The sequence below is a fragment of the Cricetulus griseus genome, chromosome 2, assembly GCF_003668045.3.
Source record: "Cricetulus griseus strain 17A/GY chromosome 2, alternate assembly CriGri-PICRH-1.0, whole genome shotgun sequence".
Classification (NCBI taxonomy): Eukaryota; Metazoa; Chordata; class Mammalia; order Rodentia; family Cricetidae; genus Cricetulus; species Cricetulus griseus.
This window is the reverse complement of record NC_048595.1, coordinates 380,014,033-380,038,865: the sequence shown is the minus strand read 5'-3', so window position 1 is coordinate 380,038,865 and position 24,833 is coordinate 380,014,033. Positions and strand designations below refer to the sequence as shown.

Genomic DNA, 24,833 nt, shown 5'->3' with positions numbered 1-24,833 from the left:
GGTGTGAGCCACCACCGTCCAGCTACAATAACTTTTTTTCTTTTTCTTTTTTTTGGCTTTTCAAGACAGAGTTTCTTTGTGTAGCTTTGGAGCCTGTTCTGGAACTCGCTCTGTAGACCAGGCTGGCCTCGAACTCAGAGATTCGCCTGCCTCTGCCTCCCGAGTGCTGGGATTAAAGGCGTGCGCCACCAACGCCCGGCTACAATAACTTTTATAAAATAAATATTATTTTTTTCTCTTAAATTTATCTCAAAACTTACAATTTTGAATTGAAGCCTTTTTAGTGTAAAAAAAAAATTAAAAGTTAACAAAGACATACAAAGTCAGGTTTTGTTAACATGTGTATACCATTGTAACCTTAGGCGTTTATACATGGCATGCTGTAGCAAGTTAAGATGACCTATCTATGAATTTTTAACTATTAACTTTTGTTGTAGGTGTTAAGTTAATCAGGTGGTGGCATGCACCTATGATCCCAGCACTCAGGAGGCAGAGGCAAGCAGATCTCTGAGTTTGAGGACAGCCTGGTTCTACAGAGTGAGTTCCAGGCCAGCCAGGCTCTTCTACATAGAAACCGTGTCTTGAAACCCTCCCTCCCAAAAGAGCCAAGATGGTGGGGGAGTATTCAGATAGCCAGAACCCCCTAATTTAGTCATTCTAACTTTTTTATATACATCTCTCTTGATTCCATGAGCTGTAATAGTAATGCTCATCATTTGTTATAAAAAATTTCTAGGGGGCAATAATTGGGGCATTTGTTCAGTACATATAACATTTTTCTTTTTTATTGCTGCAATGATGGACCTCCTCCGTATTTTTAGTTTTTAGCCTGTACATCCAGAAAACCTTTAGTTCTCATATAATCAGGGCCTAATTGTGCACAACCAGCTGTGAGGAGTAGCTGGCTACTCAGGTGACAGTCCAGTGACCTTGTCTGTCTTTTCCCTTTTTGAAGGAATATTACTATTTAACAAGTCCAGCTGTAATTGTTTTAAGCAGGCACAGTTGGAGTTGTGAAGATGGCAGTTACTTAGCTTAGAAGGAACCGTGCAGCACCACCTTAATAAGAGAAGGCTGCATTCAGATCACACAGAGTCAGGCAGTGAATACATATTACACATGCCCATTTGTTAGACCAACAAATGGGTTTGTAAATTTAAGGTAAAACCTTAAAAAAACATAAGCAGCCTTTATAACTTAGGTAGCATGTAAGCATTTTTTATTTGATTGGTTTTGAAGCAATGTTGTTTGATTGGTTTCTTTGTATTGACCTGGAATGTTTTTGTTTTTTGTTTTTGAGACAGGGTTTCTCTGTGTAGCTTTGGCTGTCGTAGAACTTGCTCTGTAGGTCAATTTGGCCTCAAACTCAGGGATCCAACTGTCTCTGCCTCCTGAGAGCTGGGATTAAATTCATGTTTACATTATCTGACACAATTTAGCTGGGGAAATCCTGTTAAAACTGTGATGTTGAAATTATTATTGAGAGATTTGGACAAAGGTTCTTTTTATTCTTTCTAAGTGTGGGCATCATGTTAGCTGGTTTTATTATAAACACTTTTATACCATGAATTAATTAATCAGTAGTACCCTTATTGGAATAGCTTGCCTCTTACCTGTTTTAAGTACATGTGTGGTTTTCTTGGGCTATTTTGTTCTCCTCCTCCTTGTCACAGAGTCGTGGGGACAGTCTGACTCAGGACTGGCTTTGGAGGAAACACTGAGCTACATAACCTTGCAAGCAAGCAAATGCCATCTTCTGAGCCAATTTTCCAAGCGAGTTAAAACAGTCTGTGACAATTTATCAATACTATCCATATCCAAAAAGACATCTGAATCTCTGTAAAACGGAACCCAGTGATCTGCATCACCACAACCTGTTTGTGTCTATAGATGGGGGCAGACAACCTGAAAAGCCTAACCCTAACTGAAAAGTAGAAATAAAAGCAAGAGCATTCAGGCTTGGTGGAGGAGAAAAAAGGTAGACCGAAGGCACGGGGTAAAGAAATCCCAGAAACAAAAAGACCATCCCGTCTCAGGAAAAGCAGGTTTGGAGACCCAGTAAAAACAGCTGGCATTAGGATCCACCCAGTGTAGAGTCAGTCTGCCTGGGTCAGGTTGTAAGTAGAAAGGAAGGAAGGAAGGAAGGAAGGAAGGAAGGAAGGAAGGAAGGAAGGAAGGAAGGAAGGAAGGAGCAAGCAGGATTGGCTGAGTGTCTTATCCTGCTGCCTGAGGCATATCCCAGGTTTTGGGAAAGATGAAAGTGAGCCTAAGTGTTAGGAAGATGCATCATAAGAGAGGGGGAGTCATAAAGTCAGTCAAAGCGATATGTGGGAAGTTGCTTTAGTCTCAAACATTGTGATCCAGAGGAGCAGAAGCTCCTGGAGCTTCTGGGACCTGTTTAAGGCGCTTCTGAGTCAGACATGGACAGTCTCGCAGAATTTGGATGTAGGGATGGCAAACCTTTCCTTCCTATGATGCAGGGTTGGCAAAGATAAGGAGGTGCAGGATGTGTTCCTGAGAAAGCCTGGCCTGTGGGAGACACAGGTTTATCAACAAGTCATTGTGGTAAGCCCTGTGGGTGCTTTGAAAGATCAAGAAGAACTCCCATCTGGGAACCAGGGTGCAGAGAGGCTTTGGTGGGGGGGAAGGTACAGGCAGTGGAAAGGAGATGCTTCTCCAACTGCTGGAGCAGAGAACTTGCAAGCTGTGGGCTATAGCCAATTTTTCTATGAACTGCTTGTCTAAAATGCCCTTTGACCTACTGCTTTTCCTAGGCTCCCTGGGTCATGTCTAAGCTTCCCCACAGCCTTCCAGGTGTCCATTTGTTTGTGATGACTCCAAAGACTGGTCATTGTTTGACTGTAGGCCATGCTTCAATATGAAGCACCTGGAAGCTTACACACTCGAGCTTCATTTGGTAACCTGATTGCCTGTGACTTTGGAGGAGCTCAGTTAAGTGGGCATTTTAATCTGGGGTGTTTTCTGCTTGCCTTGCTTTCGTTTAGAGCTAGATGGTATTGTTGATTAAAATCTTTCCTTCACTTTATGAGTAGGACTTCAGTAGTAACTGTCTGAACCTGTAGTCAGTTGTTCTTATTTTTATTTTTAATGGACATCATGAGCAAATGTGAGAGATATAAGAAAGCCTGTAGGAGCACCCTGGTAAGGGTGGAGTCTCAGTTTTCCCAGGGCTCCTTTCTGTATGGCTTCCAGTCTTTGAACAAGTAAGTCAAGGGTAGTCCAATGGAAGTGGGCTATATGTTGTCTGCCTCACAGCTTGTTTTCTTCCTAATTTTGAGTGCTGGCCACTCTCATACCCCATTCCTTCTGACTGTTTTCTCTACTGCCTACGTTTCCTTGAATCCTTTTTTCCCCCCCATGCAGTACTGGGGATTCAGCCAGGGTCTAAAGCATGCTAGACAATTACTCTACCACTGAACCATACTGTCATCTGATCTCCAGAGTCTTTACATAAGAAAACCATACCAAGTACATACATACCACCTTCCACCTTAAACTCACTCTGGTTGATTTTGTAAATGACTTTTCCATGGAGTCCTTGTATGAATGAATGAAGTGTAACTCTTCCCACCTGGGTGGTTTTTTTTGGGGAGGGAGGGAGGACATGTGTGGTGGGGTTTGTTTGTTTGATGTTTGATATTTTTTTTTCTTTTCTTCCCTCTCCTCCCAGTCCCCCCTCCCACTTCCCTTCTCTCTCAGATCCCCTCTTCCATTTTCCCTTCAGAAAAGAGCAGGCCTTCCAGGGATATCAACCAAACATAGCAAATTAAGTTACAATAAGACTAGGTACATCTCCTCATATCAAGGCTGGACAAGGCAACCCAGTAGAATTCAGTTACCAAAAGCAGGCAAAAGAGACAGAGATTCTTGTGGATTTTTTGTTTTTGTTTTTTTGTTTGGTTTTTCAAGACAGTTTCTCCGTATAGCTGGGACTATCCTGGAATTCATTTTGTAGACCAGGCTGACTTCGAACTCAAGAGATCCACCTGCCTCTGCTTCCCACAGGCTGGCATCAAAGGTGTGTGCCACCTCTATCCAGCTTGTTATGTGGTGTTTGTGACCTTCATTTTCTATAGCTCAGGCTATTATTAAACTCATAATCTTCCTACCTCGGCCTCTTGTTGAGTATTGGGATTACAGGTATACAATGTCAGTCCTGGCCATATTTGCTTCTGTTGGTGCTTGGGGTGCAGTCCTTAGCACAGGTGGGCAGTTCTACTCCAGCAGTTGAGGAGGGGGAGAGTAGGGGGGAGGAGGATCCTGGAAGGCCCAGTCAGTGATCTGCAAACAGTAGGGGGACTTTTCATGCAGCGTAGTTTGACCTTCTGATGTGAAAATTCTCAACACAGCTCTTTTTCCAGGTTTAGCTTTGCAGAATACAAGTGCAGCCCAGACAGCGCCCAGAATTTAGTGTCCCTAACTCAGGGTGGAATCTGACAGCTCTGTATTTGAGGAGTACATAAGAGTTTCTGAGACTTAACTAGCACACAGTACTACTTTTTAGATACCAGGCTTGGGAAAAGAAATAAACCCCTTTCTCAGCTCAGGGGTTGGGGAGAAAACAAGGAAACCAGCAGATATAACAGACATAAAGGAAAGTTGTCTTGGAGAATCAAATAGGGTTTCCAAGAAAGGTGATGTTGTATAGACGTCTAGAAGCAGAACATTTACCTTAATAGTGATTACTTCTATTGGCTGGAGTGGAGAGAGGCCTGTGGGTAGAGTAGGTAGGTAGTTCATGCAGGAGAAACCTGCAGACTCCCATACTTCACTCAGCAGGGCCAGGTGTTGTCTCTGATACCACAGGGAGGGGGCCTGCTTAATGGAGTTTAACTCATTTCTGATTTTTAAAAAAGATTTATTTATTTAATGTACATTGGTGTTTCACCAGTGTACTGTGTAAGGGTGTCAGATCCCTTGGAACTAGAGTTGCAGACAGTTGTGACCTGCCATGTGGTGGCTGGGAATTGAACCCAGGTCCTCTGGAAGAGCAGCCAGTACTCTCAACCACTGAGCCATCTCTCCAGCCCCTCATTTCTATTTTTAAAAACAATTTTTAATTTAATTTTATATTTATGTGTATGCATGTGTTTGTATACAGTGCCTGAAGAGGCTAGAAAAGGGCATCAGATCTTTTGTAGCTGGAGTTACAGGTAGTTATTCCTGTCATGGGTGCTGGGAACCAAACTTGAGTCTGGAAGAATAGCAAGTGCTTTTAACTACTGTATCATTGCTCTAGCCTTCATTTATAATTTCAGGAGTTATTGAAATTGTATATTTTTTGTTACTGTAGAGGTACTTTAAAAAATTACTTATTTGATGTGTATGAGCATTTCACATGCATGTATGCATGTATGTAATATATGTGTGTACCAGTGCCAGACCAGGTCTTGATACCCTTCAGAAGTTAGAAAAAGGTATTAGGTCACCTAGAATTGGAATTACAGATGGTGTAAGCCACCATGCCAGAGCTGGAAACAACCCAGGTCCTCTGCTAGAGAAATGCAAGCTCTTAAGTCACTGAGCTCTTAAACTGAGTTTTGTCTCCAACCTTTGTCTTTTTTTTTTTTTTTTTAAAGATGTGTCTTGCAGATCACCCTTGAACTCAGTAGCAGTCTTTCTGCCTCAGCCTCCTGAATGCTGCGATTATGAGCATTGCCATGCCTGGCTATTAAATCTTTATATCTTTGTATCAATTCCTGGAGTGCTGAGACCTACATGTTGGCTCCCTTAGTCCTAGTAAGAAGTGTCTGCCTGCATAGAGTGAGGCACCATTTGTTTTAAGAGGCAGCTTCACCAGGGCTGCCTTCCACATGGAAAGCAGGCATAACAAATACCTCATGGTATATAAAGGGTTGGTTAAAAGCATGACCAGGGATGAAAACAGTCTTAACTTGTGGTGGACTCTCCGTAATTTTGTTTATGGCACCAAGTTAAAAGCCAGAGGCTAGAGGGAAGTTTGTATGTTTTTGTATATTTGGTTATAAGCAGGCTTCTGAAAATTGTGGGACAAGTTCTATTCTCAGTGTTCTTAGCTTTCCTCCATGGGCTGCTGTTGGTCTTCAGTCCATTGACTATTGCAGTTTGTACTTGCAGGCTCAGTGCCAGACCAGGAATTGGAGGCATCCGATCTCGAGTTGGGATCCAGCATAGTCTTCTTAGCCAGCCGGCTCGCACAGCCACCTTCCAGCAGAGATTTGATGCCCGGCAGAAGATTGGCATCTCAGATGCTCGGCTCAAGCTGGGTGTCAAAGATGCTCGGGAGAAACTTTTACAGAAAGATGCTCGGTTTCGGATCAAAGGAAAAGTACAGGATGCTAGAGAGATGCTGAACTCACGAAAGCAGCAGAACGCTGTGCCCCAGAAGCCCCGTCAGGTGGCTGATGCCAGGGAGAAGATCAGCTTGAAGAGGAGATCCCCTGTTACCTTCACAAGCCCACCCATTGGGACGGTGACACCTGCTCTGAAACTCACCAAAACCATCCAGGTAGGCTGTGGCTCCTGCCTGCATTTCCAGAAACCTGGGAAGAAAGCTAGAAGTTTGCAGGAAACATTGGGGAATAGCAAAAATGCAAGTTCCAGTGTTGGTCCAGCACTTTTTGGCTTACAGAAAGGCATAAAGTACATTAGAGACACAGTCTTATGGAACACAGAATATTGCCTTTTAAAGGAGAGGTCCACAAATTTGACATTATTCACTCATCTAGTCAGTGGGAGAACCAGGGTAGAAACCTAAGAGATCTGACCGCTTGTCCGATGTCCTGGACATCCCACACAACCACTACTCTAGAAGGAAAGGAAACAGCATTTAATCTGCCTTAGCTTTGTTTACAGGGATAACACTAGTTATTGACTGAGCCAAGTTCATTAAGTTTTTTAGGTTCATTATTGCTTGACCTTGGCTGACTTGCACATGCCACCATATTTCAAGTTCATGGACCTACTTAGAATGCACTTGAATCTTCTGGGATAGATTATGACCACTGGATGTTTCTAGGTTCCACAGCAAAAGGCCATGGTGCCACTTCATCACTTCATGCTCATTCTGCTGGAATGAGAATCAATGTTGTCAATAACCACCAGGCCAAAAGGGGGGGGGGGGCACACCTGAGTGTGTATGCATGCATGTATTTTGATGAGGTCTGCTTGGTAAATCAACTGAGGATTGGCCTACAGCTCCTATTTCTAAGTATTAGAAGGAGGTTTTCACTTGAGTCTGTGAGTTTTAAGAGGAAACTTGTTCTAGGTGTGATGGCATACCTTTAATCCTAGAGCTCAGGGAGCATAGACAGAAAAAGAAGCAGTGGCCTCTTTGGAGACATGATGGTTCACACCTGTAATCTCAGAACTTGGAGGCTGGGCCAGAGACCAAGAATTTGAGCCCTGGGTTATATATAGTGAGTTCAGGATAGCCTGGACTACAGAATGAGACCTTGTTTTTAAAAAAGAAACAGCCAGGCAGTGGTACCACACACTTTTTTTTAAATCATTTATTTACAGTTCGTTGGGCTTTGCCTGCATGTATGTCTGTATGACAGTGTTACACCCCCTGTACTGGAGTTTCAGACAGTTGTGAACTACTATGTGGATGCTGGGAATTGAGCCTGGGTCCTTTGGAAGAGCAGCCAGTGCTCTTAACCTCTCCAGCCCTTGTGGCCCACACCTTTAATCCCAGCCCTCCTGTGGTAGAGGCAGGTGGATCCTGGTCTACAGAGTGAATTCCAGAGTGAATTCCAGGACAGTCAAAGCTACACAGAGAAACCATGTCTCCAAATACAAAAATAAAACTTAAAAAGAAAGAAACTCCTTAATCCAGGCATGGTATATATGTAATCAAGGAGGCAGAGTCAGGAGGTTTCACAAGAGCTAGGACAGCCTCGGCTTATAAAAAGAAACTTTTTTTTTTGAGACAGTGTCTCCTGTAGACAGTCAGTCTGATACTCCTGCCTCCACCTTCCTGGTATATTGTGCTACAGAGGAAACCCAGGGCTTGGTATTGTGTACCATCTGTGCAGCTCCACCCAAGCCTCTAATAAGAAACTTCTTACCGAGAAAGGAGAGGTATAAAGGGCAGTAGAAGACAGGAAAACTGAATTGTTTGTTAGTATCAATATTACATGTATCTAATGGAGAAAAACACCCTTCATGTACCTGTTCACCAAGCCAGGAACTATTCACATTCTACTGTAGCTCCTTTCTGTGTTTGTTTGTTTTCTTTCAAGACAGGTTTTTTCTGTGTAGCTTTGGAGCCTGTCCTGGCACTCGCTCTGGAGACAAGGCTGTCCTTGAACTTACAAAGATCCACCTGCCTCTGCTTTCTGAGTTCTGGGATTAAAGGTATACGCCACCAACGCCCCGCTTTTTTGTTTGTTTGTTTGTTTTTAAAATGTGTATCAGTATTGGGGCTGGACAAATCGCTCAGAAGTTAAGAATACTGACTGCTCTTCCGGAGGTCTTGAGTTCAATTCCCAGCAGCCACATGGTGGTTCACCACCATCTATGATGAGATCTGGTGTCCTCTTCTGGTGTGGAGGCAGAGCACTGTATACATAACAAATAAATCTTTTTTAAAAATGTGTATCAGTGTTTGTTTGCATGTGTGCATGTGCACTGCGTATTATGCCTGGTGCGGAGGAGGTCAGAAGAAGGTCCCTGGAACTGGAGTTTCACCCATCATGTGTGTGCCAAGGACTGAACCCATCTCTCTTTGAGAAGCAAGTGCTCTTTAACAGCCCCTTTTGTTGTTGTTGTTTTGTTTTGTTTTTGATGTGCTTTCTGGTGCTAGATAAGTACTGGACCACTGAACTACTCTAGCCCCCCTTCCTGTTTTTTCATTTATTTCTGTTGTTACTTTTGTTTAATACCCAAGTGGAATTAAGGTTATATTCTCACCCAATTTTGTAATGATCTTTTTTTTCATAATTTCTTTCAAATTTGTATAAAAATCTTTAAGACCTGGATAATTATTAATTTGACATTTTTCCTACTAGAAATACTCTTCTGTGATTACATTTGGGATAAAACTCTTTGTAGGGTTACGCTTACTCCTACAGACCAGACTTGGGATGACTTTTGAAGCCAAATGATGCATAATCAATCATGTACTTCACAGTAACATTGTGGTTAGTGATAGACTACATACAGTGCCATATTCCAGACTAGCTATGTAGTAGGCTCTACCATGTTACCATATAGGCTTGTGTAAGTAGTGTAAGTGTATTTTGTTGTTCCACAATGGCATTTTTCTCAGATTGTATCATTAACTGAATATGAGATTCTGGATAAGCATTTGCTACTTATAAAAAGATACTTCTGAGCCAGGTGGTGGTGGCACACACCTTTAATCCCAGCACTCGGAGGCAGAGTCAGATGGATCTCTGAGTTCCAGGCCAGCCTGGTCTACAGAGTGAGTTCCTGGACAGCCACCCAGAGCTACACAGAGAAACAAAAAAACAAAAACAGAAAATGATATTTCTTGCCATGTGTTAAGTACTTGGGAGACTAGGGACAAGAGGATTGAATTTCAGGCCAGGCTGGGCTACATGGATTATTTCTTCTAAAACATAATTTTGTGTACTTTTTAGCATTTTTTACTGGGTTCTGTGAGCAGGAGTCACCTTGTAAGGACTTGAGTCCAAGTCTCCCCTGACCCCTGTATTCATGTGTCCACATCCTTCCTTAGTTCCTTGTTCATTTCAGCAGCCATTTCTCGGCTCTTGGTTCAGATGTTTGTTGAGGGCCAGCGTGCCATATTAGCATTTATCCACCTGATGGATTTGTTTATTCTTGGGTGTTAGGGTCACTGAGCAACATCCCTAGCCCAGCTTTCTGTTTCTTCCTTCTCAGAACTTATATGACCTAGATGAAGATGATGACGTTGCAGCACCTGTTCCTACAAAACAGATGAAGTTTGCAGCTACAGGCAGCTTTGTCCATCACATGGTATGGTACTCTGCATCAGATCTAGTGGGTGGATGAGGTTGTAGAGAAAAGAGCCTCTCATTGATATGGGCTATGAGCTTTTTTAGAGCCATAACTAGCCAGCTCCCTCTTTTTATCATTGCTGAGACTGGGGTGTCCAGGACTTTACTCAAGGTCCCACAGCAGTGAAATGAAGAGCTACATTTCCAAGGGGCTGGGTTTGAGACACTTGAAGGGAATGTGTTAGTCCATTTTCTGCTGCTGTAACAGTACAACAGGCTGGGTAAACTGTAAGCAGTAGAAGTTTATTAGCAAGTCAAGAAAAGTTGGGCTGCATCTGGAAATATCAGACATCATGCAGAAAAGTGAGAAAGCAGTGTCTGGGAGCTTGAGGAGGGTCCTGTTGCAAAGGCTCAGCTTTGGCCCAGGATCCCAAAGTGTAAACCAATCTCCTGGTTATTAATTAAGTTCTTCCAGTGGTTGTGAAGTTGAATGTTGCCAGTTCATTTATATAAAGGAAAGAAGCCTTTCTAGTAACTAGACTGTTTGGGTTTGCCTGCCTGTCTGCTGGTTTAGTCCATGGCTAATTCCAGTTAGAAAAATAGTGCTTGTAGTAATTTTATTTAAGATTTCTCCTGTTCAGTGACATGGGTTTGTTTTTATGATAAGGAAGCAGCATAGAGAGAGTGGATGAACCTATTCAACATAACCCAGCTTTCGAGGTAGTGGTGGCGCACGCCTTTAATCCCAGCACTTGGGAGGCAGAGGCAGGCGGATCTCTGTGAGTTCGAGGTCAGTCTGGTCTACAGAGCAAGTTCCAGGACTGTTACACAGAGAAACCCTGTCTCTAAAAACAAAACAAAAGTCTGTGTCTCTGCTTCTCAGACTCCTTTCTGCTTGTTTGTATAGACTGGACTGAGCAGTTCCAAGCTGTCCATGTCCAAGGCCCTCCCTCTCACAAAAGTGGTTCAGAATGATGCCTACACGGCTCCTGTTCTTCCCTCCTCTGTTCGAACCAAAGCCTTGACCAACATGTCTCGGACGCTGGTAAACAAGGAGGAGCCTCCCAAAGAGCTGCCACCTGCTGAGGTAAGTTACCACTCCAGCTAGTATCAGCCTGTGTGGGTGGTCACTGTGCTATGTGTACCCCATGGGTCCTTGACCCCCCCCCATGAGGTGGGTGTTAACCATCCCTTTCTGCAAACAAATAAGCCAGTACCTGGGGACCCTTGGATACAGTGAACTTGCTGGACAGTGAGGGCCCTTGGAGAGAGATGGCACTATATAGTGACATGGTCTGAGGGTCCCAGAAGAAAGCTGCTGAGAACCTTTAGGAGTCATCTTGTACCTCTCAGGAATTTAAGCCTGAGCTGGCTGAGTCTCGAAGCATGTATGCATTCCATGCAGAGGCTTGGGTCTGAAGGGCCTGCACATAGGAAGTAGCAGGAGTCTGGTGGCCTGTATAGTCCAAGAGGCCCAGTGTGATAGATGCGTTCTGAATGGGATTTCTGTTGTGCCTTCCTGGTTGGTTGTCTGGAGTGAGTTCTGTATTACTGCATGTTGCCGTTTGACTCCTTGTCATATTCCTCTCTATGGCAGCCTGTGCTCAGCCCCTTGGAAGGTACCAAGATGACTGTGAATAATCTGCACCCTCGAGTCACGGAAGAGGACATTGTTGTAAGTACCGTCACAACTGCCCAACCTTTAAGTCACAGGTGGCTTCTATTGTACAAGTCTATAGGACTACATCAGTTAATGATTTGCTGGAACTCAAAGGATGGGCATGCTCAGGGCAGATTTTTTACTACCCAAGGATACAGGACCAAATCACCAAAGGTGGAGTTAGAGAAACAGGTGTTGACTCCTAGTGGTATAACAGCATGGGGACCTACTCCTCTAACAAGTTAGGGTAACACTTGAAACCAATGACTTGCTGAAGACTCTGTACTTAGGCTGTACCAAATTCCATACTGTACAGAAATAAAGCAAGTGTTCACCATAAACCATACTACTATGTACAGTGTGGTACTGGTGAGCTACTCTGTTAGTTACAAGTGTTGGACGCCCAGTTTTTGGGCACCAGCCGTAAGCCTCAAATGACTCAGCAGGTCAGTCCTATGGTGGCAGAGATAGGTGATCTTTATGAGGCCAAAGCCTTGAAGGCTGCTCTTGAGAGCAGTCTTGGTACAGCTGTTTGCTCTCTTCTGCATGGCCTCTAAATGGTGTCCTGCCCAGTCTGCCTAATCCATGGAGTGTCTTTCATGACAGGACTAGGACAGTCCCTGCCATACCTGTCTTAGTTACGTTTCTGTTGCTGTGACAAAACACCATGTGAAAGCAACTACAAATATTAAATATAGGCTTAGGGTTTCAGAAGGTGGAGTCCACAGTAGTGGAGCAAAGGCATGACAGCAGGGACAGCTGAGAGCTCACAACTTGGTCCGCAAGTAGGAAGCAGAAAGAACAAATATTGGGAATAGCGCAAATTTTTTTGAAACCTCAAAGTCAGTGACAACTCCTCCAACAAGGCAACACCACCTAAACCTTCCCAAACAGTTCTACCAACTGGGGACCAAGCACTCAAGCATAAGAGCTTATGGGGGCAGGGAGAGGTTTGCTGGAGAGAAGGCTCAGAGGTTAGGAGCACTGGCTGTTCTTCCAGAAGTCCTGAGTTCAATTCCCAGCAACCACATGGTGGCTCACAACCATTTGTAATGAGATCTGGTGCTCTCTTTGGCCTACAGGCATACATGTAGGCAGAACACTGTATAACTGATAAATAAATAAATCTTTAAAAAAAAAAAAAAAGAGCTTATGGGGCCATTGTCTTGTATAGCATTGCTGGTTGGTGTTTTTTCCCTTGAATCTTTGTGAGTTTAATAATTCCATCTTCTCAAGGAGCAAGACAGCTTGGCAGGTTTTGGTGGGTGACCTCTGTAGTGTTCCTTCTTGACTGTAAGAATCATGAGCATAACTAAGGTGACTGTTAAATGTGAGCCTGGGAGCAGCTAGTACTTCCTTTTCACTCAACAGGAATATTAGGCCCTTAGCAGAGCTATTCAGTTAGAAACCTAAGCACCATTTGGACTGTCTGGTGATAAAAAGAGTACAGCTGAAGACTCCAGCTGTGCCCTGCAGCCAAATCTTGGATTCTGCAGCTCTTCCTGTGACCTATTTGTTGCTGGGTAACTGAAGTCCAGAGATCTGTGTGGACAACATTAGAACTAAGAGGCCTCCTCCTTCTACTTCAGCAGATACAGTGTTGCTGGCGGTACACAGACAGACAGAGTACATGCACAAGTACTTACTAGCGAGCTAGATGTAGTTAACTTCTAAGCCATCTCTCCAGCCCCGCTAGCTGTAGTTAAGACATGGAAAGCTATAAAGAATTGAAACTTTTCCTGATTATAAAAGTAGTAGGGTGGTTGGGTGTAGTGACACACACCTTTGATCCCAGCACTTGAGAGGTAGGGACAGGTAGATCTCTAAGTTCAAGGATAGCTTGGTTTACATAGTAAATTCCAGAAGAGCCAGGTCTATGTACAGAGATTCTGTCTCAAAAAAAAAAAAAAAAGAAAAAGGATAGGCCCATCTCTGTGAGTTCAAGGCCAACCTGGTCTATAGAACGAGTTCCAAAGCAGCCAGGGCTATGCAGTGAAACATAGTCTCAAAAAACCAACAACAAACAAAAAGTTAATAATGAACTGAAATGGCTTCTGTCCATAATCCTAGCTATTCAGGGGGTTGAACTAGAAACATCAGAAGTTTAAGGCCAGCCTAGGTAACACAGCAGCAGTAGAGTAATTACCACTTACTGAGTATTTCTTGTGTGCCAGGTACTTTGTGTGAAAGATCTTTGAAAAGACACAAGTGGAAAATAAAACTCAGAATATTTTCTCAGTAATAAATATTTCAATTTTTTGTGCAGATAAGTGACATTAAAAGAGTAGCAGTAGGGCCAGGTAGGCTTGATGGCCCTGGGAGGCAGAGGCAGGTGCATCTTTGAGTTTAAGGCCAGCCTGGTCTACATAGTGAGATTCAGGACAGCTAGGAGTACATAGTGAAATCATTTCAGAGATCTTGTCATTAGCCTTTTTGTTCTCAACATATAAGTGAATGGCAGGTATGAAATAAGGTGTAAGTTGGTTGCTGGTGGCACACGCCTTTAATCCCAGCACTTGGGAGGCAGAGTCAGGTGGATCTGAGTTGGAGGCCAGCCTGGTCTACAAAGCAAGTTACTAGACAGCCAGGGCTACACAGAGAAACCCTGCCTTGAGACCCAACCCCCCACAAAAAAAAAAAAAAAAAGGAAAAAGAAAAAGAAGTAAGGTTTAAGTTCTGATTGGGCCCTTTTATACATCTCCATCTCCCTCTCTGGCCTCTGCCTCCCTCACTAAGATGAGGTGATTAGATAATGAAGACAACATGTACAAAGCACTCCTTTAAAAATGATTTCACTTGAAGCTGGGTGTTGAGCTCACAATGCTACTAAGCATCCCAAAGGCTGGGGCAGGAAGCCATCTAAGAGAGGACACGGCCCAAGAGAAGTGATCACTCATCTGGTAGAAAGCAGCACCCACTTTCTGTGCTAGGACTTTCCTGATTTTAGTACTCAGAGTCCTGTGTCATGTCCTGGGAACTCTTCTGTCACCAAACAGCCCATGACTCTCAGTTGCCCTCAGCAGAACACCAGCATCCATAGTTCCAACAGTCTCCCTCCCTGGGCTGCATTGGTGACTGCTTTTAATGAGCTTGTACAGCCTTTCTGTGGTTCAGGCACAGAGCTCTCTGAAAGTCCTTTAATAATGCTGGGCACCAGTTCTAACACAGAGCTGTCTTAAGTTCCATAATTGTAAACACTGTTGAACTGCACAGAGAGAACTTGGGAATGACTTTGTGGGATATCCCAGGCACTGCAAGTCAAGAATACCAGCAGAAAAGGAAGTCCTGTGCATGGAACTGCAGAGCAGTCCTTAGAGAGTATGAATGGCAGGGAGTTGGGGTTTCACTCCCAGCCTCACTTGTCCTTTGCAGGAGCTTTTCTGTGTGTGTGGAGCCCTCAAGCGGGCACGGCTGGTCCATCCTGGGGTAGCAGAGGTTGTCTTCGTGAAGAAGGATGATGCAGTCACTGCGTACAAGAAGTACAACAACCGATGTCTGGATGGTAAGTTAGAGGGGAGCTGCCATGGTGCTCTCCTCTATTTTTAAGCAGTAGGCTTTTGGGTTGAGCTGTCCTCTGAGGTTGGCATAAAGACATCTTGGGGAGCTTGCTCCCTTGCCATCTTCTGGGTAACAAGAAGAGGCAGTGATGTGCACTCTGTGGATGACTATCTTAAGGGTCTTGCTGGGAAAGCCAGGTTTCACATTTGGGCTTGCTGAGACATAGGTTTCTCAGAGGCCTGGAGTCTTGGCTGTATGTTGTCTTCTGGTTGACATCTACCAGTGAGTAAACTGCTTTTTATGTCTCAAGCTAAATAGTCAAAGGAGCTCTGTGTCATGCTCCTTTCCAATTGCTCATTGTGTATGTGGTGAGAGCCAGCTGAGGACCAGGGACTAGGATCATGGAGTCAGAGAATAATAGACAGCTTTGGTGTTCTGGTTTACATGTGCTTATCTGCCATGTGTGTATCTTCTAGAGAAATGTCTCCAGTCTATAGTTAGATTCCTTTTTGGGTTTTGAAGCAGGGTTTTTCTGTGTAGCCTGGCTGTCCTGGAACTCACTCTGTAGACCAGGCTGGCCTCAAACTCAGATCTGCCTGCCTCTGTCTCCTGAGTGCTGGGATTAAAGGCGTGCTGGCTGGATTCTCTTTTTGTTTTTATTTTTTCAGTCCTGAGTTGTAAAGGTTCTTCGTATAATCACAAGACAAGGGAGAGAGCTCAGTGGATTAAGTGCAAGCATAAGGACCTGAGTTGAGGTTCCCTGCACCCATATAAAAGGACGCATGCTTCTACAATACCACAGCTGTTGGTACAGGGACAGATGGCTGGATCTGTTGCTAGGGTTTTCTGGTCCTGCCAGGTCCCACCACCCTTGAGCCCCAAATAAACACATGGAGATGCTATATTAGTTACAAAACTGTTAGCCGATGGCTAGGGCTTCTTATTGGCTAGCTCTGTCTTATTAACCCATTTCTATGTATTTCCACATGGTCTTGGCTTACCGGAGAATGCCTGGATCTGTTACTCCTTCCTCAACTACATAGTGTCTCTTCAAGGTGCCTCTGCCTACTTTTCCCAGAATTCTCGTCTCTTAGTCCCACCTATCTTCTTGCCTCTATTGGCCAGACAGTGTTTTAGTCATCAACCAATAAGAGAAACATATATAGAAAGACAACCCCTATCATGGATCCTTAGTTTGCTAGCCAGTTAGTGAGAGACCCTGTCTCGAACAATAAGTGAATACACAAATAAACATGAAATGAATAATAAGGTGAAATGTAGTAGAGGAAGACACTGATGCTAACTTCTGGCCTCCACGTGCACACATGCCCACCCCTACACCATGCGGTCAGGTCTTTGAGTAAGTAAATGGTGGTATACAGCTATTTTCTCTCGTTCTGCAGGGTGTTCTATGTCTCTCTGTCTCCCACAACCCTATTCCTTTTTCTTTATAGGGGTGGTAGTATTTGTTTGCAAACAGCAGGGTCTCACACTATAACTCAGTCTGCCTCTACTTCCCAAGGGCTGGGATTACAAGTATGCAACACTAGGAGTAACATTTTATTTCATTTTGTGATTTTTTTTTCCCCCCCCAGTGTTAGGGATCCAAAGGCCTCACACATGCTAAGAAAACACCTTCCTCCTGAGCTCCAGCTCCAGCCTGTGCCTTTAACTAGCAGCATTGACTAGACATGCAGTTCTTCCCTTCCTGTGACCATTTCTATTTGGTTTTTTTGAGGGGGGGCAGGGGTTCGAGACAGGGTTTCCCTATGGCTTTGGAGGCTGTCCTGGAACTAGCTCTTGTAGACCAGGCTAGTCTCGAACTCACAGAGATCGGACTGTCTCTGCCTCCCGAGTGCTGGGATTAAAGGCGTGCGCCACCACCGCCTGGCCTTGTTTTTTTGGTTTTTGTTTTTTTATTTTTTTTCCTGTGACCATTTCTAAATTATAGCTCAACTGTCTAGACTGTGCTGCGTAGTTACAGGACAGCCTAGTCTACCTAGTTGGACCTTGCTCAAACAAGATAAACTCATTATAGGGTTATTAGTTGGTCTGATTTCAGTGTTATGTTTCAAAGAATAGGCGGGCCAGAAAGAGACAGGAATGGCTAGTCAGTGGGCAGCCAGAGCACTGTATACATATCATACAGTACACAGGACAGATGTGATAACACTGTCCAGGCAGGGCAAAATCACCAAAACATGACAGAGGCCTGACGGTGGTTGCACATGCCTTTAATCCTAGAAGTCAGATCTCTGTGAGTTCAAGGCCAGCCTGGTCTGTAGAGTGAGTTCTAGGACAGGCTCCAAAGCTACACAGAAACTGTCTTGAAAAACCAAAACAAACAAAAAAGTGAGAGACTTAGAGTGACCACTGCTCTTGCAAAAGTGGCCCAGATAACCTCATTCATTCAGGATACTAGGAGCCTTCAGTTTGGAGAAAGGAAGGGGTGGGGGATAAGTCCTTCAAGTCATTGTAGTGCAGAGCATGGTGCAGTGGGCTGTGCCTGAGGTCACAGTATGGATTCAGTCCAGTCTAACCTTTGCTTTCCTTTAAGTGGATTCACTGATCCTCCCACATGCTACTAATAATTAGATTTTTGGTTCCTTGAATGAGTTCAGTGTATGTTTTGAATCGTTTTCTTTATGGTTGTTCAAGAGTTTGCAGTGCACATTGTATGGTCATAGCATAAATGTTTTCCTTCCTGTGTACCTCACAGACTTGTTTGTGCATAATTCCTTCCCCATCCTACAGTCACTGACTCCAGTGTGAAGCAGAGTTCTGGCCTTTTTGCTTCATGGTCTCATTACTGAGGATCCCTTACACTCCAAGGCTTCTTTAGTGTCTACATGTGTTAGTGTGTTTTCTGTTGCTGTGATGAAATACTTGAGGCTATATTTTTATATAAAAAAGAGGTTCATTTGGGGTTTTCAGAGGCAGCACAAGCATTGGTTTGGCTTAGGCAAGGACTTACTGAACCAGGCCTATTCTCATTACGCAGTACACCATACTCAGGGATCACACATTTCACAAGAGATGAAGTGTATTCTTAGCAAGAGAAAGCATGGAGATGAGAGAGGAGAGACATCTCAAATCACCCTCCAAGGATAAAGTTCCGGGATCTCGTGGGTGAAAGAGTCAGTGTGGTCTAAGGTATAGGTCAGACTTAATAGTCCTAGAGGGTGTACATTCAGAAAATGGCCAGTTAGATGCCCCCAAACCTACATGTTAGATAGCTTCTGTTTGTTCCACAGGAGGTACTCCGGGCTGGCTGTAAACTTGGAATCTTCCTGTCTGTATCTCTCAGTACTTAGGTTTCAGACCTGGGCCACCATGTCTGGCTCCAGTGGTAGAATGTGACCCTTGGTCATGGTGTTGGTGACCTTTGTCCTCTTATGAGGAACAGGCCTCTTGATGTAGACTTTTCCTTGTTTTGTTTCCAGGGCAACCCATGAAGTGCAATCTTCACATGAATGGGAATGTCATTACCTCAGAGCAACCCATCCTGCTGTAAGTGCCAATGGGACAGGCTGGAAAAAGGTCTCTCCTTGTTTACTCTGCATACTCACTCTTCTTTCTGTTCTAAAGGCAAAGCGCTTCATCACCGCTTCTTTTGTTCTCCATTCCATTTCCTCTGTTCTGATCCCCAGTGGTCAATCAGGGGGCTTGTCCCAGCCTGTTCCCAAGGTCTAAAAACAGTGAACTAATATGACAGTGTCTAGCACCTCTGAGGGGAGTGGAAAGCAAACCAGTCCCCTCCCCTTTGTGTGACTGACATCTTCCAGGTGAAAAGTAACTGTGCTGAGCTGGTGCTGGAGCACTCCTGGGCACATGTGTCTGGCTTACTGTTGAGGACTTTTGGAGCCTGAGATGCATAGGGTGTTGCGGCTGGCAGGATAGAATTTTCTTGAAAAGGGGCAATATACACAAGGAGAAGGTGAGACTTGCCAAGGTAGATGGAATTGTGCCAGGCAGGCCTAGAATAGATTTGAACATGGAAAGGCAGGATTTGAACCTGGGTAATCGACAGTGATCAAACAAATCTGTAAAACTGTCCCAGGAGTAGGGTGTTTTTTAGGAATGTTTTGGAAAGAGCCTGGAGAGAAGCTCAGTAATGAGACTGCTTGTTCCTCTTGCAGAGGACCTAGGGTTGGTTCCCCATGTTGGGCATCTCTAAACCATCTGTGTCCCATGCACAGACACACATGTAAACATGGTTTAAAATTTAAAAAATAAAAATATTGAAGATTTTTATGACCTGGTAGGTTAGGAAGTCATTGGGCTTGCCGGCATTAATGTGGTTGGATTAGGTTAGACTTGGAAAGATTGTGTAATGTGTGACCATCCAGAAGAACAGGCAGTATTTCTAGACTTGAAACTCCAGCACTCAGCAGACTGCAGCTAGGTCCCCTCCAAGATGAAGTCCCCTCCAAGATAGGTCCCCTCCAAGATAGAGGGGTGTGGAGAGCATTACATTCCGTGCCCAGATCCCAACAGATGCTCAGTGGTGAGATGTAGCCCCACCTAAGGAGAAACTGACAAGGATTTGGTTCTCTGCCCTCACAGGCGGCTGAGTGACAGCCCCTCGGTGAAGAAGGAGAGTGAGCTGCCTCGGCGGGGGAATGCTGCCTCCTCTTCCAACCCTCCTGCTGAAGTGGATCCTGACACCATTCTCAAAGCTCTCTTCAAGTCCTCGGGGGCCTCTGTGACCACACAACCCACAGAATTCAAAATCAAACTTTGAGGAGGGGAGTGAGGCAGCCAGAAACAGGGCAGAGGAGGGTGGCTCTGTTTCCCAAGGCAAAGCTTGTGACCAATGGGCCGTTGGACTGAAGCCCCCTGAGCAAGGGTCAAGGCACCAGGGAGTGCTTCCTCACTGGACGGGACCCACCTTTCTGTATTGTTCCATACCTTGCCCTTCTGTGGGTTACATTTCTATCGTATGTTTCCTCTTTCCTCCACTCATCATGGTAGGCTGTGTTTGTCCGTGTGTCTCCCCTCCCCTCGGCCCCAAGCTGATTTCTTCCCTAGGAATGGTGCACTGTTTTCCTGGGTAGCCATGGGACACAGAGCACTGGAGCTGTTGGAGAGGCTGCTTTTTTGTTGTTGTTGTTTGGTTGTTTGGTTTTCAGGAGTTTTCTTGTTCTGTTGAAGTTTTACAAAGAAAACAGAATAAAGGTGACCTCCTGCCATTTGGTGGGCAGTAGATCAGCTGGGAGCTGCATTAGGTTACTGGCTTCTTGTCTTCTCACCACCGTCACCATCAACCTGACTCCTAATGTGGGGAACTCTGTGATGGGGGCAGGTAGGGTGACTGTGTTGCCAGTTCCTGGCTGCCTGTGTTGTCCTGGGCAGCTCAAAAGGATTTCCCAGGGTTCATGTTCCCTTGTTAGAGTAGTGCCGAAGGCCCTGGCCCAGTTCTGTGCTTCCAGATAGGAGCACAGTCAGGGACCTGTGCCTTTAGCCCTCTTTGTTCTCACCTGACAGGGCAACACTACAGCCTGGTTTTGGTGCAGGTACCAGCTCCAAATTAGTTGGGCCTTTTTCTAGGTTCTGCCCCTAGGCTGCAGCACAGTGGGCTTTCAAGAGATTGATTGAGTAGGAGCTGTTGGCTACCTCTAGCTAACGCTGCCTTTCTGGCTTCACTTATCTACAGAACAGCAGTCAGGATTGCCCAAAGTGCAGCTGCCACTATGGCATTGTCTCTGTTAGTGTAAGTGACCTACACTGCCATGAGTGGTCTGAGAGTAGAGTCGGCCTACCAGGCAAGCTGGTGGGCTATTTTCTACAGCATGCTCCTAGGCTGTTAGTGCAGAACTATGGAACTTAGGCAGGTGCTGAGTGTCAGGCAGCACCATTTCAAAGCTGGGCAGTAGTCCTCTGACAATGGGAAAAGGAGATTCTAAGCTCTTATAGCTGGAGCGGGGTTCTAAGGGCACACACATCAGTAAAGGAAGCCGAGACACTATGACCCTCTCAAGGCTAGCCCAGTAAAGAGAACTTCAATTAATTTATCTTCTCCTGGAGTTTGATCTGCCCTGCTTGAAGTATCTAGTTTGAGCCAACATCAGTCATTTAGCTCTGAGGGTGCCCAGCCAAGGGATCCAGGAATGGCATCTGGGGTGCTCCATTCTACTGTTCAAAGAAGTCTGCTTCTCTTAAACCCTTCTAAGTGGGTACAAACTTAAACCCTTCTAAATGGGTACAAACTTAATTCATTTCAGCAACTAGAAGACATTCCTCCATGCTTCACCCTTCCTGACCCAAGAGAACACCCGAAGACACTAGGGCCTAACTTTTCTGCCTGTGGGAACAGTTGGCACACTTTCTGCTTTGTGTAGAGTAGGGATGGCCTAGACCTTTCGTGGTTCCCCTGCTCTTTTTGAACCAGGCATGCTCAGAACAGCACAGTTGAACTGAGTCAGCCTCCTGGCTATGTGCTACTTTGTGGGGGTGAGGCTGGAGGTGGGGTAGGGTGGGGAGGGCGTGCCTCCCCTGCATTTTACAATGTCTCCTTGGGAAACAGAAAAGGTGGGCCAACCCTCATGCCCCTCCCCTCCCTTGCATTACTTCTGTGTGTCTTGTTCAGGAGAGAAAGACATTGCGGGATGGAGGGGCTTGTTACTTTCCATTTCTCAATAAATGTTTGTTATTCCTAACTTTGAGCTGTGATGTCTTTTTAAATTGCTTTTACTATATTTACTTTTTGTGTGTGCATTTCATGATCCATGTGTGATAGTCAAGGGTCCACTGGGAGCCCATTCTTCGCTTCCACCATGTGGATTCCATGGATGAAACTCAGTTTATTAGGCTTAAGGGTGAACACCTTTACCTACCAAATAGGCTTGTTGGCCCTGGGCTATAATTGTGTGTGTGTGTGTGGGGGGGGGTGTTCAACTGCTGAGTCATCTCTAACCTCAAGACAAATTATTCTTTTGGTTTTTCAGGGTGTCTCTAACAATCTTGGCTATCCTCGAACTTGCTTTGTAGACCAGGCTAGCCTTGAACTCACTGAGATCTGTCTGCCTCCAGAGTGCTGGGATTAAAGGTGTGCACCACCACCGCCTGGCTTCTAGGCAAAATCTTTGTCTTAAGACCATGCCGGCCTCGAACTCACAGAGATCTGCCTGCCTCTTCCTCCCAAGTGTTGGGATTAAAGGCATGAACCACCAACACCCAGCTTCTAGGCAAATTCTTCACTGAGCCTCTAACATCAAAAAATATGTACTTCCAACATATGTTACAGAATGCACATTCCCATTCTAAAAGGGAGGAATGAGGACCTAGTAAAGAAAGATTGAACCAAAGCAAGATCAAAACCCTGCAGTACAAACACCAAATCCTATAGCTCCGTGTCCAGTAATGGAGGCTGCCATTTCAGAGGGTTTAGAGGGCTCTGCCCCTCCAGCGTTGCTGTCTGCAACAACTCTGGCCTGTTCCACTTCCTGTATGTAGCTTTCTGTCACATGTCCTCGGCTCCGATATCTCCATCATCTTGGGTTCCCTAATGCAACCCAGGCTTCACTAATAGTTGTCTATGTGATAGCCTATGTGCTGCATTCCAACTCTGCCACACACACCAACACTACATATAGATACTGCCAGGCCTGGCCAACTTGGGTTGAGCCCTGGCCCCTTGGAGCATTGGTGGCAGCTTCTGTGTGGAAGCTGGTAAGCTTCTCTAGGCAGTTGCTGTCTAGGCACAGAAAATCACTTTGTTTCCTCCTCTCACACTTGGAGGCTGGGCAAGGAGTGGTATTTTGGGTGCAGAGCAGGAGGCATCCAGAGAACCTGCACTAACTGGAAGTTACAGCCTCTTTCAGCACGTACTGGGCTGCAGCACAAGGGTTCTCCAGCTGTTCCTCTCCAAGTTCCTCTGCCCTAGTTGCTGTGTAGACTTTATGAGAGTAACCATGGATAACAATGCCATAGACTGGGTGTCTTAGTCTTCTCTGCCAAATAAATCTGTTTTGAAAATTCAGCCTGAGGCAAATTCTCAGGACATGGACAGAATGCTGGCAGAGTCTGCCAAAATAGCACATGAATGGCCCCTAGCTCTGTTCTGTTAAAGAATCCTCATCCCTCCCCTCCCCCCAAACTCACAAGCCAGGCCACTGCTCTTCACATTTCTCTTGAGTATTATCCTCCAAGTTCCCACCAGAATGGCCCATTAAGTCTGCTTCCAACATTAAGCACTTTGTCCTGCCCAGAGTCCAAATGCCCACAAAATAGTCCCAAAAGCATAAAATAAACGCCACGTGGTCAGATTTATTAGAGCAACAGTACACTCCTGCTGGGTTACATGGTTTTTTGTTGCTGAGGTAAAACACTCTCAAAAGCAAGGAAGGGTTGAATTTTGCTTACAGGTCCAAAGGGATACAGTCTGTTTCAGCAACAAAGGTAAGAGCAGTCAGCTGGTCTAATGACATTTTCATCCACCAAGCTCTCAAAGCCTGCATCCTGTCTCAAAGTCTATGTCTCCTAAAAGATCTCTTAGCTTTCCCAGACATACATGAACCTAGGAGGATGTTTCTTTAAACCACCAATGACTTTAGTGGACTTATGCCAGAATGTAAGCCTTTCTATTTGTTTTTCTGAGGCAAATGTGTACTTCTGGCTGACCTGGAACTCACTCTGTAGACCAGGCTGGCCTAGAACACAGAGATCAACCTGCCTCTGGCTCCCGAGTGCTGGGATTAACAACAGCATGTGTGACCACCACCTGACCTTTCTTTTTTTAACTTTGCAAACTTATTTATTGGTTTTTTAAGACAGGGTTTCTCTGTGTACTCACTTTGTAGACCAGGCTGGCCTCGAACTTAGAGATCCACCTGCCTCTGCTGGGATTCAGTTGGGTTTTCTGGAGGCATTTTCTCAGATGAGGTTGCTTCCTTTTAGATAACTAGCTTGTGGCAAATTGACATAAAACTAGCCAGTACACTAGCTATGAGGCCTGTTTGCTCCAGTATAGACTGACCTAGGCATTTGTTCACATAGAACAAAAGGAGCTGGTGTCTTGCTCTGAAGAAATTAAACTTGAAGGAATACTTCACTGTTCGGGTGAGGTATGACATCAGAAAAGTAGTTATTTGCTGATAGGGATAGAATAGAATAGTACTTAGCTTTACCCCTCCTCCGACTAAAAAGCCCTAAATATTTTGTAGAGGAAAATGGGACTCAAGGCTTTCAACTTAATGTAGATGAATCAAGGTTTGGGAAAAAAAAAAAAAAAAAGACAAAAGGCTGGCTGTAACACAGGTGTTTAAATAAATCTAGAGTCCATACAATACCCAAAACGTCCATGTCTCGGGTGACAATGGCTCACAAGAACCAACAAATCTTCCATGGACATATAAACTCCTGGATGGCAGAGGTTGTAGAATTAAGGCTTTTTAATTTTCTTTTAAAAGATTTTATTTATTATGTATATGACATTCTGCCTCTACGTATGCCTGGACGCCAGAAGAGGGCACCAGATTTCATTACGGATGGTTGTGAGCCACCATGTGGTTGCTGGAATTGAACTCAGGACCTCTGGAAGAGCAGCCAGTGTTCTTAACCTCTGAGCCATCTCTCCAGCCCCGCTTTTAAATTTTCTTACTATTTATTTTTTGGTAAGGTTTTGCAATGTCACTTTCTAGCCAAGACTGGCCTTGGACATATAATCTGATCCCCCAACCCCAACCTGAGAATGGGGATTTACAGATGTGGTACAGCTCCAACTTTAAGAA

At 44.8% G+C, this 24,833-nt stretch overlaps 1 protein-coding gene across 1 annotated transcript in view; it reads left to right on the top strand.

The window, feature by feature from the left end:
- Poldip3 (DNA polymerase delta interacting protein 3) overlaps window positions 1-21,761 on the top strand; it is a 28,722-nt gene extending 6,961 nt beyond the window's left edge. Inside the window, exons 2-8 of the mRNA XM_027396107.2 lie at window positions 6,118-6,508; window positions 9,868-9,963; window positions 10,852-11,031; window positions 11,542-11,619; window positions 14,977-15,106; window positions 18,546-18,612; window positions 19,669-21,761. Coding sequence (XP_027251908.1) covers window positions 6,118-6,508; window positions 9,868-9,963; window positions 10,852-11,031; window positions 11,542-11,619; window positions 14,977-15,106; window positions 18,546-18,612; window positions 19,669-19,846 — 1,120 coding nt within the window. The 3' untranslated portion in view covers window positions 19,847-21,761. The remainder of the gene's footprint in view (window positions 1-6,117; window positions 6,509-9,867; window positions 9,964-10,851; window positions 11,032-11,541; window positions 11,620-14,976; window positions 15,107-18,545; window positions 18,613-19,668) is intronic.
- Window positions 21,762-24,833: the final 3,072 nt, after the last annotated feature.